This window comes from Meleagris gallopavo, chromosome 4, assembly GCF_000146605.3.
Source record: "Meleagris gallopavo isolate NT-WF06-2002-E0010 breed Aviagen turkey brand Nicholas breeding stock chromosome 4, Turkey_5.1, whole genome shotgun sequence".
NCBI classification, from domain to species: domain Eukaryota; kingdom Metazoa; phylum Chordata; class Aves; order Galliformes; family Phasianidae; genus Meleagris; species Meleagris gallopavo.
Genome location: NC_015014.2, coordinates 16,951,285 through 16,967,095, shown reverse-complemented (window position 1 = coordinate 16,967,095; position 15,811 = coordinate 16,951,285). Strand labels below are relative to the sequence as shown.

Below are 15,811 nucleotides of genomic sequence, written 5' to 3'. Positions count from 1 at the left end.
TTACAAGTCACATACGTAACAGCTTGCGCGTTCCGCTATCGGACGAATTTGACCCTCGGCGGCATCCGCTGTGGGGCGGGGCTAAAATGGCGGCGTCCAGTCGGTAGCTCACGCGTCGGGTCGTCTGTACCGGGAGCCGGCGCTATGTCGGGCCGCCAGGGGAACAAGCTGCCCAGCAACCTGCCTCAGCTGCAGAACCTCATCAAGCGCGACCCCACGTCCTACACCGAGGAGGTAAGAGAGCGAGCGGCGGCGGCGGTGGTGCGGTGGCGGGCGTTTTTCCGTCTGAATTAAAGACCACCGCTCTGTGTTTCCAGTTTCTCCAGCAGTACCACCACTATCAGTCCCATGTGGAGATCTTCACCTTCCAGCCGGATAAGCCCAACAAGGAGCTGGCGGAGCTGGTGATGTTCCTGGCGCAGGTAGGCCGGCCCTTCTTAGGGACAGCACCTGAACTGCCATCGGGCCTCTGGGTGCCGTGTTGGTGTATGGCCGCATTTCACGGACCCCTGCTAGCACAGTCCTTGGCCAACCTCCTGTAAAATTGCGTTTACCAAAACTAATGCAGTATCAGCTGTTTCCAGGAATGCAGTATTTCTTTTGAGCTTCTCAGTCAGTTTTGAAAACGATCTCATAACTACACCATAAGTTTCACATCTGGGCGTTATGTATCTTTATACGTAGCCAAATTGCTATTGTAAGAACGGTTTCATGGGTTGCTTATAACATCTGTCACCTTCCTACAGTTGTTTGCGATCTGAGGGTTTTCAATAGAGAGCTGACCCTAGCCTGTCTTTGCCCAGGTTGCCCACTGCTACCCAGAACAAATGGCCAACTTCCCTCAGCAGCTGAAGGAGCTGCTCTCCTACCACCACACGGTGCTGGATGCCGACCTTCGAATGGTAAGGCCCATGCAAAAGGCATCTGGGCAGGCTGTGCCCCGTGAGAGATGTGTACCTTGAGCTTGCTGCTGAGCCTTTTAATAAAGCTGGTAGCTGAGAGGTACTGTAAAATTTTTATTCTGATCTCTATTTCTCATCCAGACCTTCTGTAAGGCTTTGATGTTGTTAAGAAACAAGAACCTGATCAATGCAACGAGTTTGCTGGAGCTCTTCTTTCAGCTGCTGAGATGTCACGATAAGCTTCTACGGAAAGTAAGCTGTGGTTACAAAAACTGGTCTTGCCTTCCATTGGGTTTTGACCAGCTTAACAGAGTTATGCAGCCCTGGTGGGATTTTTTAAGCATGTTATTTCTTTTCCTATCTCACTGTTTGCACTATAACTTAAGTATGCTTCTTTGAATACGTGGAAATCAAGCATATACAAAGACTCAAAGTAACTTCTTGTTATTTTTCCTTCTCCAGTTAAAATGGGAAAATAGTATTATCAGTGATGAGTCTGGTCTCAGTACTCGGAGGCTGGGGGAAAATTGTGATGCATCTGCTGTGTTCCTTGTGCGACTTGCGTAAGTTATTTCTTTGTTCTATCTTTTACAGACTCTGTATACTCACATTGTGACAGACATCAAGAATATAAATGCTAAACACAAGAACAATAAAATAAATAAGGTAAGTATTGTATCTTTCTGATGCAATTTACTACTTTTTATTAAGAAAGATTTGTAATAAATTCTTCCAAATTGTTTTCTTAGACACTGCAGAACTTCATGTATACTATGTTGAGAGATAGCAATCCAACTGCTGCCAAGATTTCTCTGGATGTGATGATTGAACTTTACAGAAGGAATATTTGGTAGGTTTGGCAGCCTCATATTGTTTCCCCATTTACTGTGAGGCACCCATCCTGATGTCACTTGTGGCATTTAGTGCAAGATGTAATGTGGAGAGCCTTGAACTTAGTGTATTTATCATCTTCGTGTTCCAGTAGGGCTGTATTTGGTGAAGTGTAATTTAGTTGCGAAGAAATACTGTTGTGTTTTAAAGTCTCAGAGTTACTAAAGTTGGATCCCTGACATTTAGTTGAAAATAATGTAAATTGTGTGTATTGCAATTGAAACAGAAGCTTTGTTCAGTGTTCTTATTTGAGCTTCTGCCTATAAAGCTGCTAGTAACAGCACGTGGCCTATATGTACAGTGGGAAGAAGATATTTTTCTGTTTCTCTGAAGTCTATAGGGTAATTCTAGATAAATACTTTAAGTGATCTTATTTTGCTGTTGGTTTGTTTTTTGGTGGTTTTTGTTGTTTCTGGGGTTTTTTTTTTTTTGGTTGAAGCGATAACATAGCATCTGTTTTTTTAGTAGATAACAGCTTATTGGTGTAGCAGTAAGCTGAGGACTATTATAACAGAGAAAACTGATGAAAAAAAAATGTTACTGAAAGGAAAAGGCTTGCAGTTTTAATAGGAAGGTTTTTAAGTATATGAGACATCATAGAAATTTAGATTGTTTTTTAGAAGTTCAGGTAACTTAATTTTCTGAGAATACCTTGAAAATTGCCAGGCTTGAAGTAAAAGATAATGTTCTGTTTTATTCAAGGAACGATGCCAAAACTGTAAATGTCATCACAACCGCCTGCTTTTCCAAAGTGACAAAGGTGAGAACGGAAATAATTTGAAACTGTGGATGAGAGAATGAGAAGCTTGTTTTATTACAAATGCATGCTGGTATGGGGAGGGTGGGTATACGTTCCACAGTTGCTCAGAAGACGCTGGCAGGATATAGCCCCTTCAGCAGCAGCGCCATTATTTGTTAAATGTGATAAAAACTGCTAACCTATCTGGAGTTTGAGTGGATCAGAGGCTGCCTGTTGTCTGCGTAGGTTCTGCACTTCTAAGTGCAGAAGGATGCTTTAAAAACGCATGCAGTGATCTGAGATGTTCTTCCACAGTACTGAGCACAGTTGATCTGGTATCAGCTGTTCAGGAGTTACCAATAACAGTGGCGTAGAGCAATTTCAAATTACAGGAAGGAAATGTGTGTGGCTGGATATGCTCACTATGGAAGCCCAGCTGCCTTTTGATCCTTTGTGTGCCTCTGGTTGTTGAGAATTGACAGCAGAAATCCACTTTGAAGGGAACACTTTGATCTGGTTTGCTTTCTTTTTGTATCCATGCCTATGAATAATAGGGAATTTCTTAGCATAACCTCTGATGGGGATGTTTGGCTCTAGTAAATATTCTTGTCTATTTGTCATGCTCTACATCACCTTGCTTCATTTTTCAGGTACTGGTTGCTGGTTTGAAGTTCTTCCTTGGGAAGGATGAAGATGAGAATCAAGAGAGTGACTCAGATTCTGAGGTGGGTGTTGTGATTAAATTTTCTTAGATCTTCAAATTGTGTAAGAGCTGTGATCCTGCTTGCATTCACTACACCAATGCATCCTCTTCTGTTTCTCTGACACTTCTGTCTTGTTTCCTCTAGCTGGTTGTCCACCTCACCAAAATATATAATTTGTTGCCAGTTGGCCAGAAATGTTAGTAGGATGTTTTTGCTGTTTGCCTATTGACTAGGAGCTTCCTTGTGTTCTCATACTCACTTTTAAGGAAGTAATTCATTTCTAAGAGAACTGGCCAGTTGGTGGTAGTTGTTTTTTTCGTTTGTTTGTATTTTTTAAGCTAATGAATGTGTAGATGTAATTTTTGAGTTGTGAGAAGAGACTTTCACCTGATGCTTAGGAAGCAGGCTTTTTTTTTTTTAGTATAGCTGTTTGTCTTAACTTCTCCCTCTTCAATTCAATTTCCCATTTATGTACAAATGATCATAATTCAGTTATCCTGAAAGGCTGGTAACTTGATACAATTTCAGTTTAGAACCTCCAAATACCAGGATGTAACTATTTGTATAAGACTGTATAATAGTCTGTGATTTCCTAGCTGTAAGAATTACAGTGTTGATGTGCTGTGAAGTGTTCATGATCTCTCTTGTATTAGTAGTTGGTTCTGTGGAATCGTGATTTTAAAGGCTACTGTCTCTGTATGATGAAACTTAGGTGGGGGAGACAATTTTCAAAGGTAGTACATGATCCCAAAAATATTGATACTTTTTCTGCTTCCTGTTTGAAGTCTGATTTTACTTGAGTCTTGTTTTCCTTGTGAAGGATGATGGCCCCACAGCCAGAGATCTGATGGTACGGTATGCAACTAGCAAGAAAACCAGCAAGCGCAAGAAGAAACTGGAAAAAGCAATGAAGGTTCTCAAGGTGAGGAGAGTGGTGTCTGACTTGCTGGTATTTAGCTTAATCTTTGATGTGTGGAAATGTTGTTTTCACTGTCATATCAGTTATCATTTGTCATCTGTTTCAAGCGAAGCTCCTTAAGTGTTCTAGCCTCCATTGGTCAGGCACTTGCCATGATTGTCTGAAGACAGATCTTTTGAAATGCACTTGTCTAAGACACTGTGTCTTGAGAAGTAATTTTTTTAATGGAGCCCCTGTTGCCTTTTAGTTCAGGTAGCTGAAAATCCTATGCAATTGAAAAGAATGGTAGTTTATTAAAAATCAAGACACTTCTTTTAGAAGGGAATAATGAGGAATAGCAACCTTGTACTGAAGCACCTGCAGCTTTTACACAGAAAGAAAAAATGTCTCATTTACACTTTTTGCCATGCAGAAACACAAGAAGAAAAGCAAGCCAGAGGTATTCAACTTTTCTGCTATTCACTTGATTCATGATCCCCAGGGTAAGCACGTATCACCTTCTGTATTTTCTAACTTATTCTATTGTTTTTTTGTTTTTTTTAACTTTTGTGTTAATCCCAGACATGGAAGTTTGGGCAAAGCTGCAAGGAGTCACTGGTGACAGTGTAATACTTCTAGCATCCTTTATCCTAGAGTTTCTTAGCACTTAAAAATGTGAGAAAATCATATCATGTATGGGGCTGCTGAATCACGGCCTGAACCTCTGATTAATCACCTGAGGCGAGCAATGAGTCAGCCACCGGAGCACAGGTGAAGGCAATTCACCTGTGCTGCAGGAAGGGGTGGAGCCTGGCTCCACCTCTCCTTGACCCATTTAAGAGCTGACTGCCGGTGGGGAAGGATCTCTCTGGAGATCTGCTCCACTGGAGCACCCATCTTGCAAGCTCAGGATAGGGTGAGTGACTTTCTTTCCTTACTCCAATATAACAATTATATTAACTAAGCTCCTGGATATACATGCACCATCTGTGTATCCATTGACTATACATATCACAAGAGTGGAACACTTCTAGAAGGGCAGATAAGGAAGGAACAATATTATGTCATCTGCATCAGGTTGCTACAGAACAAAATGTGGCTTTTAGCCTCTTTCTTATATTGTGTGAAAGTGGAATAGTTCATCCCTATAACATTTTTGGCTTATCCCCTTCTAGAAATGTATCTTAATACTACTTTGGCATTTGTCTAATATCACTTGTGCAGTAAAATTGCCAGGTCACAGCCTGACCCAATTGTTAAGCACCAGGTGAAAAGGTGTGGCCAACCCAGGGAGCTCAGGTGCAAGCAGTGCACCTGAATGATCTGAAGTTGGGGAGTCTGGATCTGCCTCTTCTCCCCCTCGTTTAAGGGTTAGCAGCTGAGGGAGCAGCATCTCTCTGGATGGAGATCACACTCTTATCACCTTCTTTTGCCATATCACTTAACTCATTCACAGTCTGATCTAGTGAACCTCTGGGGATTTTGTTTTTTAGATGGATCCAAATGTATCTTTAAAAAAAAACAAAAAAACCTCTAGCTTTAAATATTGACTGTTTTTATGATGTTGGAGAACTTCTAGTTTTCTTTTCTTTGGAACTGTATACAACTTCAGGTCCTCTAGGCATGCAAGAGGAAAAATAATGGATTGGGAGCAGTGCTCTCAGCACCCGTAGTTTCTTCTGTGCAAGGACGTTAGAACTTGAAACCAAACAACAAAACCTTGACTGCCCCTCTTAATCCATCTGAGTTGTTTGCAGTGTACTACAAATCTATTATTGCTTCTAGATTTGCAGAGAAACTACTGAAGCAGCTGGAGAACTGTAAGGAACGATTTGAAGTGAAGATGATGCTCATGGACCTAATATCTAGGCTAGTTGGAATACACGAGGTACACAGTCTCTTCATTTTGTAATGGCCTGACAGAAGCTAACCTGAGTTGGGTGATGATGTGCTGTGGCCTTGTGGTAATGGGGAATGGTTTTTAATTTTGGTATGTGTTGGAAAATGAAGATGTGTGGTCATGCAGTTGCCAAAGATCTTTATGGTATGACACAGTGATGTAGACTTGTATGGTACTGAGCTCTGCTTGAGAAGGTTGGTGGTCTGTAATAGCTTGAGCTGTCATGAATAATGGGAAGATGCCTATTTAAAGACTTGTGTGTGTTCCAGGGAGGTTCTTCAGTATAGAGATTTTTTTAAATTGAGTCCATCAGTTGCTCTTGAACAGCACTCTCTGAGGTACAGACAAAGTGAGATCAAATTTCCTCAACAATCTGTACCTTATGTGGGCTCTGGGAAGTGAGGAAAGCACAGTATTCCTTGCAGGTATCTGTAAGGTTAACAAGAAGGGGAAAACGCTCACTGTGGCTGTACGTATGAATACATATGAGCAATCTTGAATATAGCCAGCATGAGAAAGTATTCTGGTTGTTTTGTGACCCGTGTTGGGATCATAGCTAGGCAGATACTTTATCATACTTTATCAGCTTTATCATACTTTAGTCTGCACAAATCAACCTTCCCAATGATCAGAATATCTGGAACTTGAAGTCTTGCATATCACGTAGACCCAAGCATTGCAGTAGTGTCAAGCCTGAGATTATTTCTTCATTGCATAAAGCTGAAGCAGAAGAACTTAGAAGTCTGGGTGCGGAAGGTGTATGAGATACTTGTCACTTGGGAGGAGTGTGTCCAAGTGTTAGTCTGCTCCAGTATCAAATACTCAGCCTTGCTGGAAAACTTAATGAATGGACTCAGATGCTAAATTAACTTGCATTTAGGGACAGCCTGCTTTGGGAGAAAAGATTGTGTTCCTGAAGCTAGGGGAACATAGAGCAGAATACCCTAATTGGAGTCCTTTCCTCACCTTCCACATGCTTCACACTTGAGACTGGAGAATGTGTCATGCGGTTAAAATCTGAGGCATTTGAAGAGCAGGCTATGTAGAATCATTGATTTTTACAGCATACCATGTTATGAAAATGATTTTAAGTTAAAAGCAGCTAACCTGTTACAAATTTTATTGTCCTTGCAGCTTTTTCTTTTTAATTTCTACCCCTTCATTCAGAGATTCCTGCAGCCCCATCAGAGAGGTAAGGAGCTACTAGTAGATAGCAATCTTGCCCATCATATATGGTTGGTTTCTAAAAGTGGTGCTGTGAGTAGGCAGCAGTAACTTAGTAGGTAGTAGGAAGTAAGGGTAGTCCAGAGAGTGTTGGATGAAAGAGACAGAAGGCTGTGATTGTCCAAAACAAGGAATGGACTTGATTTTCCTGACTCGAGTATTTGAGAATCTTCAGCAATAGGATGAAGTGAATTTGCAGAGTTCCTAGTTCCTTTCAGATCCTCACTAGCTGAGCAAAGCTGTGAGTGCTTCTTGCTACTTTGTTTTCCTAATATTTTGGTCTGCAATGGGAATACGTACTTTAGTGTAACTCTTAAGGTCTGTACTGCTGCTGGGGTGGAGAGCAGTATGTGTTCCTAATGCGTGGTGGGACATAAGAAATACTTCTACAAGATGTCCCAAATAATTTCAGCCTGAAATGACTTTGAGACTTAAGTTCTCAAGGATCTCATGGAGGTATCTGTGTTGGTGAGTATGGTTATTGGCCAGAGTGAGTTGTGTTGATATACTTTGACATCTTTCCCCTTCTCTTTTCTCTCAGAAGTGACAAAGATTCTTCTGTTTGCTGCACATGCTTCACACCAGCTAGTACCACCTGAGGTCAGTATTTCACGTACTTCTGCTGATGTTGAGGATGGACAGTGGGCCAGCATGGGAATGCTGATTGTTGAGTCCTCTCACTGGGGATGAGGAACAAGGAATTTCCTCAGATTATTTTTCTTTGAAAAGCCTAAGGGGATTTATTTATTTATTTATTTATTTTGCTCCCTTGGGTATTTCTGTAAGTTCTAAGGCATTGCTTTACACAAAAAGAAATAATCCCCATGCTTGAATTCTTCATTTCTGCAGGAGAATTTATCCAAAAGTTAGTTGCAAGCTATAGTGGTGAGTCTTGAACTCTGCCTTTCTGTGAAAAGGGCTCTGTCTGTTAATAAGATATAATGATTTTCACAGTTACATTAAATGAGTAGTAAATGTATTCACTTTTTTTTTTAAATTTTCAGATTATCCAATCAGTTTTGATGACCATTGCCAACAACTTTGTCACTGACAAGAATTCCGGAGAGGTCATGACTGTAGGGTGGGTACAGAACCTCATTAAAACTGTAGAACTCTATCTGTGTGCGGAAGAAAAAAAAATATACACCATTTGCAGCCTATTGCTGTCATTCATCTCTGCTTTTAAAAACCAACTTGATACTTAGATACAGTCCGAATTTGTCTTTATTCAATCATAAACTTTTGCAAAAGGCCTGCTACAGACAGAGTAGAATATGAGTAAATATAGGAGAGAGCTTAACTGTGTGTCAAGATTACTGCATACAGGCACGTTTAGAATATTTCTTGAACTATTTTTTCATCTCTGTGGTTTTAGTCCAGCAGTGAGTTTAATGTACTGACTGTGCATGAAGGTAATTTAAAAAGAAACTTGTATTAGAACACAGGCTCTCTTTATTGCTGTCCTTTGTCTGTCCATGGTTGACGGCAAAACCACTTCTTCATTTTCACGTCACCTATCCCTGGTGGTTCGATTCGACAGCTTTTTGTGAACGTGCTTGGACCCAGACTTCACTTGCAGAATCCTGAGGTCTAAGATCAGAGAAAATAGCAGATGCAGGGTGCAGATGAAAGGTTTTTGAGAACTATGGCAGAGTGCATCCTGTGATGTTCCTCTTTGTTATAGTTCATGTTGTATAAAATACATCAAGTATGAGATTATTCAGTCAGTTACTGGGCCAGTGAAAGTTTCTCCTAACTGTGTTATTGAGGAAAATATTTAATTTTGAATTTTTAGAATCAATGCAATAAAAGAAATCACTGCAAGATGTCCATTAGCCATGACTGAAGATCTGCTCCACGACCTTACTCACTACAAGACTCATAAAAATAAAAGTGAGTGTATTACATGGATAATACTTCTATATCCTTACATCTTTTTTGCTGTATCAGGTGGCCCTCAGTTGTTACAGCTTTCATAACAACGCTGTGTTATTTCTTTAATATGGACTGAAATGTTTCATTTTCAATATGACTGTTGTATTTCTGTGCATATACATAGACAAAAATAGTCACAGGTAGTTAAGGCATAGGGAGTAATTGACAAAAGTAGAGAAGATCAGCTACTAGCTAGTGAACATCTGGCTCTACGAGAAATCAGTGTGAAGCTGTAACTCGAGAAATCGCATGAGCAGGCTGTAAATAATGATTATGGGAGTGAGCTTTCAGTTTGCTTTGGAGTCTGCTGTTTTATACTTAATCCTGATCCTTTTTTTCTGGATAGATGTGATGATGTCTGCAAGAACTCTGATACACCTTTTCCGCTCACTGAATCCAGAGATGCTGCAGAAGAAATACCGGGTAAGGGTTGTTTTCTGTGCAGTTCATGCACTGCACACGTAAGCTCATGTGCTCAAAAATGATGATGATAATTAGTTTCATAGCCTCTTGAGAACATGATGGGCCTGTGTATTTTTCTCTCCATGCCTGTTCCCTTGCTGCATTTTGACATGGCTTTCTCTTGTTTCAAGGCTGCCTTAGTACAAATTTATCAAACTCATTGACAAACCTGTCTCCCTGGAATTTGAGTACAGTAGAGTTACTGAACTCTACAGTAGTTGAAGATACTTTTAATTGCTTCATCATGCAGAATCTTTCTATAACCCCCATCTAGCTATTTTTAAAGGGTTTGTGATAAAATTAAAATAGCAGCCTGCTTAGCATGTATTTTGTTTATTTATAGGGTAAACCTACTGAGGCCTCGGTGGAAGCCAGGATTCATGAATATGGAGAACTGGATGCCAAGGACTACATTCCAGGGGCAGAAGTACTGGAGGTTGAGAATCAAGAGGAAAAAGGAGAAAACCAAGAAGGTAGGCCTCTCTTCTTTATTACTTCAATTTTGTGCATCATCACCACTAAGGTTTTATTTGTTCTTAAAATTTGGTGTTTGTGCGTTTGATTTGCTGCTCTCATTTGCTGCATGGCTCGCATATATGTGTTTGTGTATTAAGAAGCACTGATACTTGTCCTTGAGTTAAATGCAGTTTATCCAGAAAGATCTGATGGTCACTGTGTTTCTTCATACAATGTATACTGAGAGATGGAAGAGGGAACAGTGCGATACAATTAACATTTGCAAACTAGTGCATTTCTTCAGTCTCTCCAAAATGCAGTTTGTTGTTTTGAGAGCCTTTAACATAAAACGAGAGTTACTCTTTACAAAGCATAGGTTACAGGTACAGTTTGCTGCAATGCGAACTTCTTGCATGCAAATTCCTTAGGTATCTTCTGCGGTTTGTTCTGAGTAAATGAGGTCCCTGTTGTTGCATGTTTGTTTTATGTCCATAACAACAAAACATGTCAAGGAGACTGCAGCTCACAATAATTACAAGATAGGACAGGAGCTTTACAAAGTTTGTTCTAGAAGTGTGTTCAAAGATCTTACACTGCCATATGTGGTTATCACTATAAAAAAAAAAAAGTGTCCATAGCTATAGGTGCATTAAGAGATCAGAGCTATAGAAAGACATCTCAGCTTCAAGTCAGTCACTGCCAGAATTGTGCAGTGTGAGGCTTTGACATTGCAAGCCAGACGTAATTTGGTTGCTGAACTTGTCAGTAGGAAAACGTTGGAGCTACTGGTCTGTTCGGCTGTGAATTTACTTTAAATTGACTAGATGTGTGAAGTATCTTCGGTCTCTGTAATGTGTGGTTCTGATGCTGGGATGTCAAGATCCTGCAGTTTCACCTGTTTGGTGAGCGTGTCTCTGGGCATATAGTTAGCAGAGAGAGAAAGATGGTGAGAGCTTGGGATCTGCTTTTAAATTGTCTGAAACTCAAACAGTTGAACCAGGTTTGTGCTAGCAGCTCTGTGTATTTCTTTCCTTGAGCAGATGGATGGGAAAGCGCTAGTATGAGTGAGGAGGATGACGGTGAGGATGGAGAGTGGATTGATGTGCACCACTCTTCAGATGAGGAACAGCAAGAAGTGGTGAGTTCCAAGTGCTTTCTACCCTAAATAGAAATGGGACTTATTAATAGCAGTCCAGATTCTCTTGCTCTGTACTTTCACGTGACTGCTTTAAACTAACTACGCAGATTAATTTGACCAGAATCATTGAGGTGAAATATACTTGTGCACTTGTGCTGAAGTGTGTATTGTCAGAATGAAAGGAGAAGGTTGGGGAATTCTGTTCCATTGCCAAGCTATAACGTTTGCACGGTGAGTGCTTTTATCTGCTTTGAAATATTAAGAAATTGAGGTACTCCTTTCTTCTAATACCACATGTAGGATATAAAACTTTTAAGAGTCCTGGCAACTGTTTAAATCATTTCCAAGCAGTGTTATTCCTATGTAGATATTTGGGAGGGTCATTAATTATAGCACAGAATTTGCTTGCAAAGGTCAGGATGATGATACTTTTGTTCTTATTTCAAAAGGCAGAGAAGATCAAAAGCATGCCCATAGAGGAACGAAAAGCTAAAGCTGCAGCAGTCAGTACAAGTAGGCTGCTAACTCAGGAAGACTTCCACAGAATACGTCTTGCCCAGCTCTCCAGAGAAATCAATGCTGCACCAGGCAAAGCTGTAAAGAGGAAAAATATCGAAATAGATGATGAAGAGGAGAGCAGGTAGGATATAAAATGCTAATGAGTGCTTTCTTTCACCCGGAGTCTAGTGAGGTAACTTCTGATGCCAGCAGATGTAGAACTTGGTCATTCATGGCTGGTGACAGGTGACAAACAGACACACAGCCTCAAATGGATCCTGGCCTGGGGGTTTATTTATGTGAGAAAAAGCAAGAGGCACTGATTGAAGCTGTAGGACTAGTTTTCTTCTTCAGACCAATGGGCATGTTATTTTTCTAGCAGTAGTTGCAGCTTTGTATCTTCAGATTCTTAAATGTTGTGGTTCAAGCTGGTCTTGAAAAACAGTAGTGAAAGTGTTTTATAGGGGTGGTCCCAGAAATGAGGGTTAGCCTGAGAGAAAGAACAAGAAGTGCTTTTGTGAGTGAGTATAGCAGGACAATGGCATAAGAGGGGAGTGAGAGACAAAAGTCAGGAGAGCATCTTGTTTTTCTGGTCAGAAGATGCTTTGTGTATGATAATTGGATTTGCTGTTTTTTTGTGTATGTAGAGGAGAGTTGCTTTCACTCAGAGATATTGAACATCTCCATAAGAAGCCAAAGTCGGACAAGGAGACGAGACTGGCAACTGCATTGGTGAGGAACTTGGCCATTTCATATCCTCTTCTAGACTTCTTAAAGGGTTGTGGGTTTTATCTGTTCTGAAATGAGGAAGTGGAGTGCAGGTGCCCAGCTGCCATCTGTGTTCTGATTAATTTTTTTTTAATGTTGCACCTTGGCTGTAAAGAGAAACAATCTCTTGCTGTTCAAATACAGGCACCTCCAATTTTCACTGTTACTTAATACAGCAAGCATGGAGGAATATTGAATTCAGATTTATAATTGCTACCCTAGAATCTAGCAGCTTATGTTAACTGTAGTGAAAAACAAATGACTACTGTTGTATTGTGTTACCTATTCTAGGCTGGAAAGACTGACAGAAAAGAATTTGTGAAAAAGAAAAAAAGATTGAATCCCTTTGCCAGCTCAACTAATAAAGAAAAGAAAAAGCAGAAGAACTTTATGATGATGAGATATAGCAATAATGTCCGGACCAAAAATAAGCGTTCTTTCAGGGAAAAACAGGTAATATTAAATATATACATCAAAAGCAGATTCCGTGTGCTTAAAACAATCTCCATTGTAGGGTGGTTTTTTTAATTCTTAAACTTGGCTTGCCGTTTCTAAAGAGCCATCTTGAATGGTTTCAGTACTTGTTCCAGATCTAATGTTTTGAGTTTCAGTGCAACAGCTAAACAGTGAAAGGAAGTGTTCTTTCATACTACTAGACTACAGTACCAGTTGACTGTGATTTTTAAGTACCAGTTAAAAGAGGGTTGGAGTAATGTAGTTTTAATATACTGTGTTCTACTGCCCTCCTTAGTGCTCTCCTTATTCCAATAAAATGGAATGTTCTTTTAGTCTAGAGTTAAATCTTCTTACCAACTAAAACATATCTAATGTATCACTTCACAGAGATTTTGTTATTCATGGCACTCTTTCTTCCCACCCTTAAAAAGCAGCTTCATAATAATCTTTCCAAAAATGTCTGTTAATTCCACTTACCTTTCAGCTGGACTGACGTTTCTTCTGGTCCCTTTCTGTTGAATTAATCAGTGGAACAAGTTTGTTACTCTGTCCTTTTCCTAATTATATAGGACATTAAATGACATACTGATGCACTGATGAAAGATTTTTTTCTTTTAAGCCAAACTCACTCCTGAGATATAAACTTGAACTAAGCAACCACAGCATTCCTGTCACTGTATGTGTGTTAGCATTTGAAAGTTATTGCTCCCAGTTTTAGCTGAGAAATTATTAGTGTTTCTTTGAGGTTGAACAAATGATTTCTCCTTGGTGTAATACACATTGTTATTGAAAATAGGTTAGTGAAAGTTATACAGAAACATCTGCTTAATTCTAAGCACAACCCAAAGTTCTTAGCTTTACAGCTAAAAATATTGTTATACTCCTATTTTCTGTAGATATCTGTGGAAAAATTTTCGTTTGCATTCTGGTATCATACTACTTTCCAGTCCTTGCATCAAATTCGTGTTGTCTACCTTCAGAGATAAAACAATGGCTTTTGAGCTTGGGTGTAAATAGTCATGAAACTGCAGTAAGAAAGAGCTGAGCATGACTAACTTGCTTGTCTATGATCCACTGGTTCCTTACTGCTGTTACAGTTACAGTGTTATTGCACCTGAGTCAGGTGGTTTAAAGCTAATTCAGGTTCATAAGTCATCTTGCAGGTCCACCTCACCTGTAAAATATATATATATATTTATATAATATATATATATGCTGCTTTAGATGTGTATTACAGCACGGATGTTGCAAGCTGTTAGCTGTATCTTTTTCTTAGAAAATCTGGTTTACTTATCAAATACTCTATGTATAGTTTTAATTGATCTGTAATTTTAAATTCTGATCTTATCTACAAGTATGTCTGTACCAATGCGATATGTGTGGTGGGTGTATTGAGGAGGATTGTCAGTGCAATAGTCTCCTTACTTAATAGTTACAGCTCTGAGAGTTTGAAATACCTGAATATTCCTCTCTTGTTTCATATTCCAGCTGGCTCTTAGAGATGCACTTCTGAGGAAGAAGAAGCAGCTGCTGAAATAAAACAGTAAAGGAAAGGAATAGTTATCCTTGAAGAAACAACTCTAGAAATACTTTTCTCCTCTCTCAAAGAAGTAGGGGAGGAAAAAAACTCAATTGCCTTGTGGATTCATTTTGATACCTCTCTATTCTGTTCAGAATTAGAAATTGAACGCTGCCAAATTGGATATTGCATCTATAGGACACTGAGGAGGCCTTAATTCTCGTAGGATTTTGACTTTTAATCACCTTCCCTAGAGTGCTCTACCTTTTTATTGAATATAATTTATTTACGGCTGTTTTGTGTAAGTATGAATTAAAACATACGATTTTATTATAAAAAATATTTTACTTGATTAAATAAATGAAGAGGCAATTGGAAGGAAAATGAATATTCCAGCTCACCCCTTGAAGTGCGTGTATGTGTAATGTGTATGCCTGACTTACGGGTGTGATTTCATAGACTTAGTAAGCCATCTCCAAAGTGGTTGTTTTTTCACCCATTTGTTCATAATAAAACCAAGTTAAGGGGAAGAACTGCTTCACTATAGTGTACTGGGGGAAAAAGAATGAAGTTAATGTAGAAGAAGGAGGCTTTCACATTCCCATTTAAACAGAAGTATCACCTGGAGGCAAGGTAAGGTATCTTATTTTCCTCTATCAGTATGTGGTGGGAGTTGCTCCTGTTTTTTGTTGGTTTTTTTTTTTTTTGAAGTGTGTTTGAGAACAACATTGATCAGTGGGATCTTTACCTTGACGTAAAGGTTGAGCTCCTGCTTCAGCCTTAGCTTTGGCTGGGAATGCTACTGGCTGTTCTGTCACCCACCCGTTTCCATCTAACTGAGTTACTTATACTACCCTTTGTGAAGCTCAGTCCCCTTAGCGGGGAGAAGTGTCATGCATGGTGTAAAAGAGCAGCAGTTGGGGTGGTTTTGGTGTGATATTTTTTTTTTTTCTTCCTTTCTAAGGAAGCCAGACTGTTTATATCCTGTACCAGAATTCATTTGGCATAGGTGTTTATGTTAAACACCCAGTTGTATCAATTCGAATTCTTATGGGTTGTTACAGTGGTTATTTTTTTTATTTTCGTTGTCCCACCTTGCTTACCCTAGAGCATGGAAGCTAATGGAGGCTTCAGGCTGCAGACAGAGACATAAAGAGGAAGGAACTTATTGCAGTTGGTGGCTGGAGACCGCAGAAGGAAGGGGCTGTGAGGGGCTTTTCCCGCGGGAGGCAATCGTTGTTCTCCGCGCCGCGCCGCCATCTCCTGGCCCTTCCCCCTGAGCCGCCCCTCAGGGGCGTGAGGCGGCCGCTGTGGCTCGGGT

The 15,811-nt window shown here is 40.0% G+C and overlaps 1 protein-coding gene and 1 long non-coding RNA gene across 2 annotated transcripts; one reads left to right on the top strand and one right to left on the bottom strand.

Moving 5' to 3' along the window:
• Positions 1-66: 66 nt before the first annotated feature.
• On the top strand, positions 67-14,878 carry SDAD1 (SDA1 domain containing 1). Its single transcript, XM_010709658.3, has 22 exons — positions 67-234; positions 318-422; positions 804-902; positions 1,044-1,154; positions 1,497-1,568; positions 1,652-1,752; positions 2,496-2,553; positions 3,183-3,257; positions 4,057-4,158; positions 4,568-4,641; positions 5,920-6,022; positions 7,169-7,226; positions 7,800-7,858; positions 8,263-8,339; positions 9,054-9,151; positions 9,540-9,616; positions 9,999-10,128; positions 11,152-11,249; positions 11,699-11,889; positions 12,395-12,479; positions 12,807-12,968; positions 14,460-14,878. Exons 1-22 carry the CDS (start codon positions 145-147, stop codon positions 14,508-14,510), a joined length of 2,076 nt encoding a protein of 691 aa, XP_010707960.1. The 5' UTR covers positions 67-144; the 3' UTR covers positions 14,511-14,878.
• Positions 11,896-14,502, bottom strand: LOC109367210. The gene is made up of 3 exons (XR_004159506.1): positions 14,429-14,502; positions 13,449-13,483; positions 11,896-12,237 (listed from the first exon to the last, which is right to left on the bottom strand). It is a non-coding gene; the product is annotated as an uncharacterized LOC109367210 (long non-coding RNA).
• Positions 14,879-15,811: the final 933 nt, after the last annotated feature.

Coding starts and splice junctions, on each gene's coding strand:
- SDAD1 (XM_010709658.3), top strand. CDS start 145: ATGTCGGGCCGCCAGGGGAACAAGCTGCCCAGCAACCTGCCTCAGCTG. Junction 423..803: donor TGGTGATGTTCCTGGCGCAG/GTAGGCCGGCCC, acceptor GTCTTTGCCCAG/GTTGCCCACTGCTACCCAGA. Junction 903..1,043: donor TGGATGCCGACCTTCGAATG/GTAAGGCCCATG, acceptor TTTCTCATCCAG/ACCTTCTGTAAGGCTTTGAT.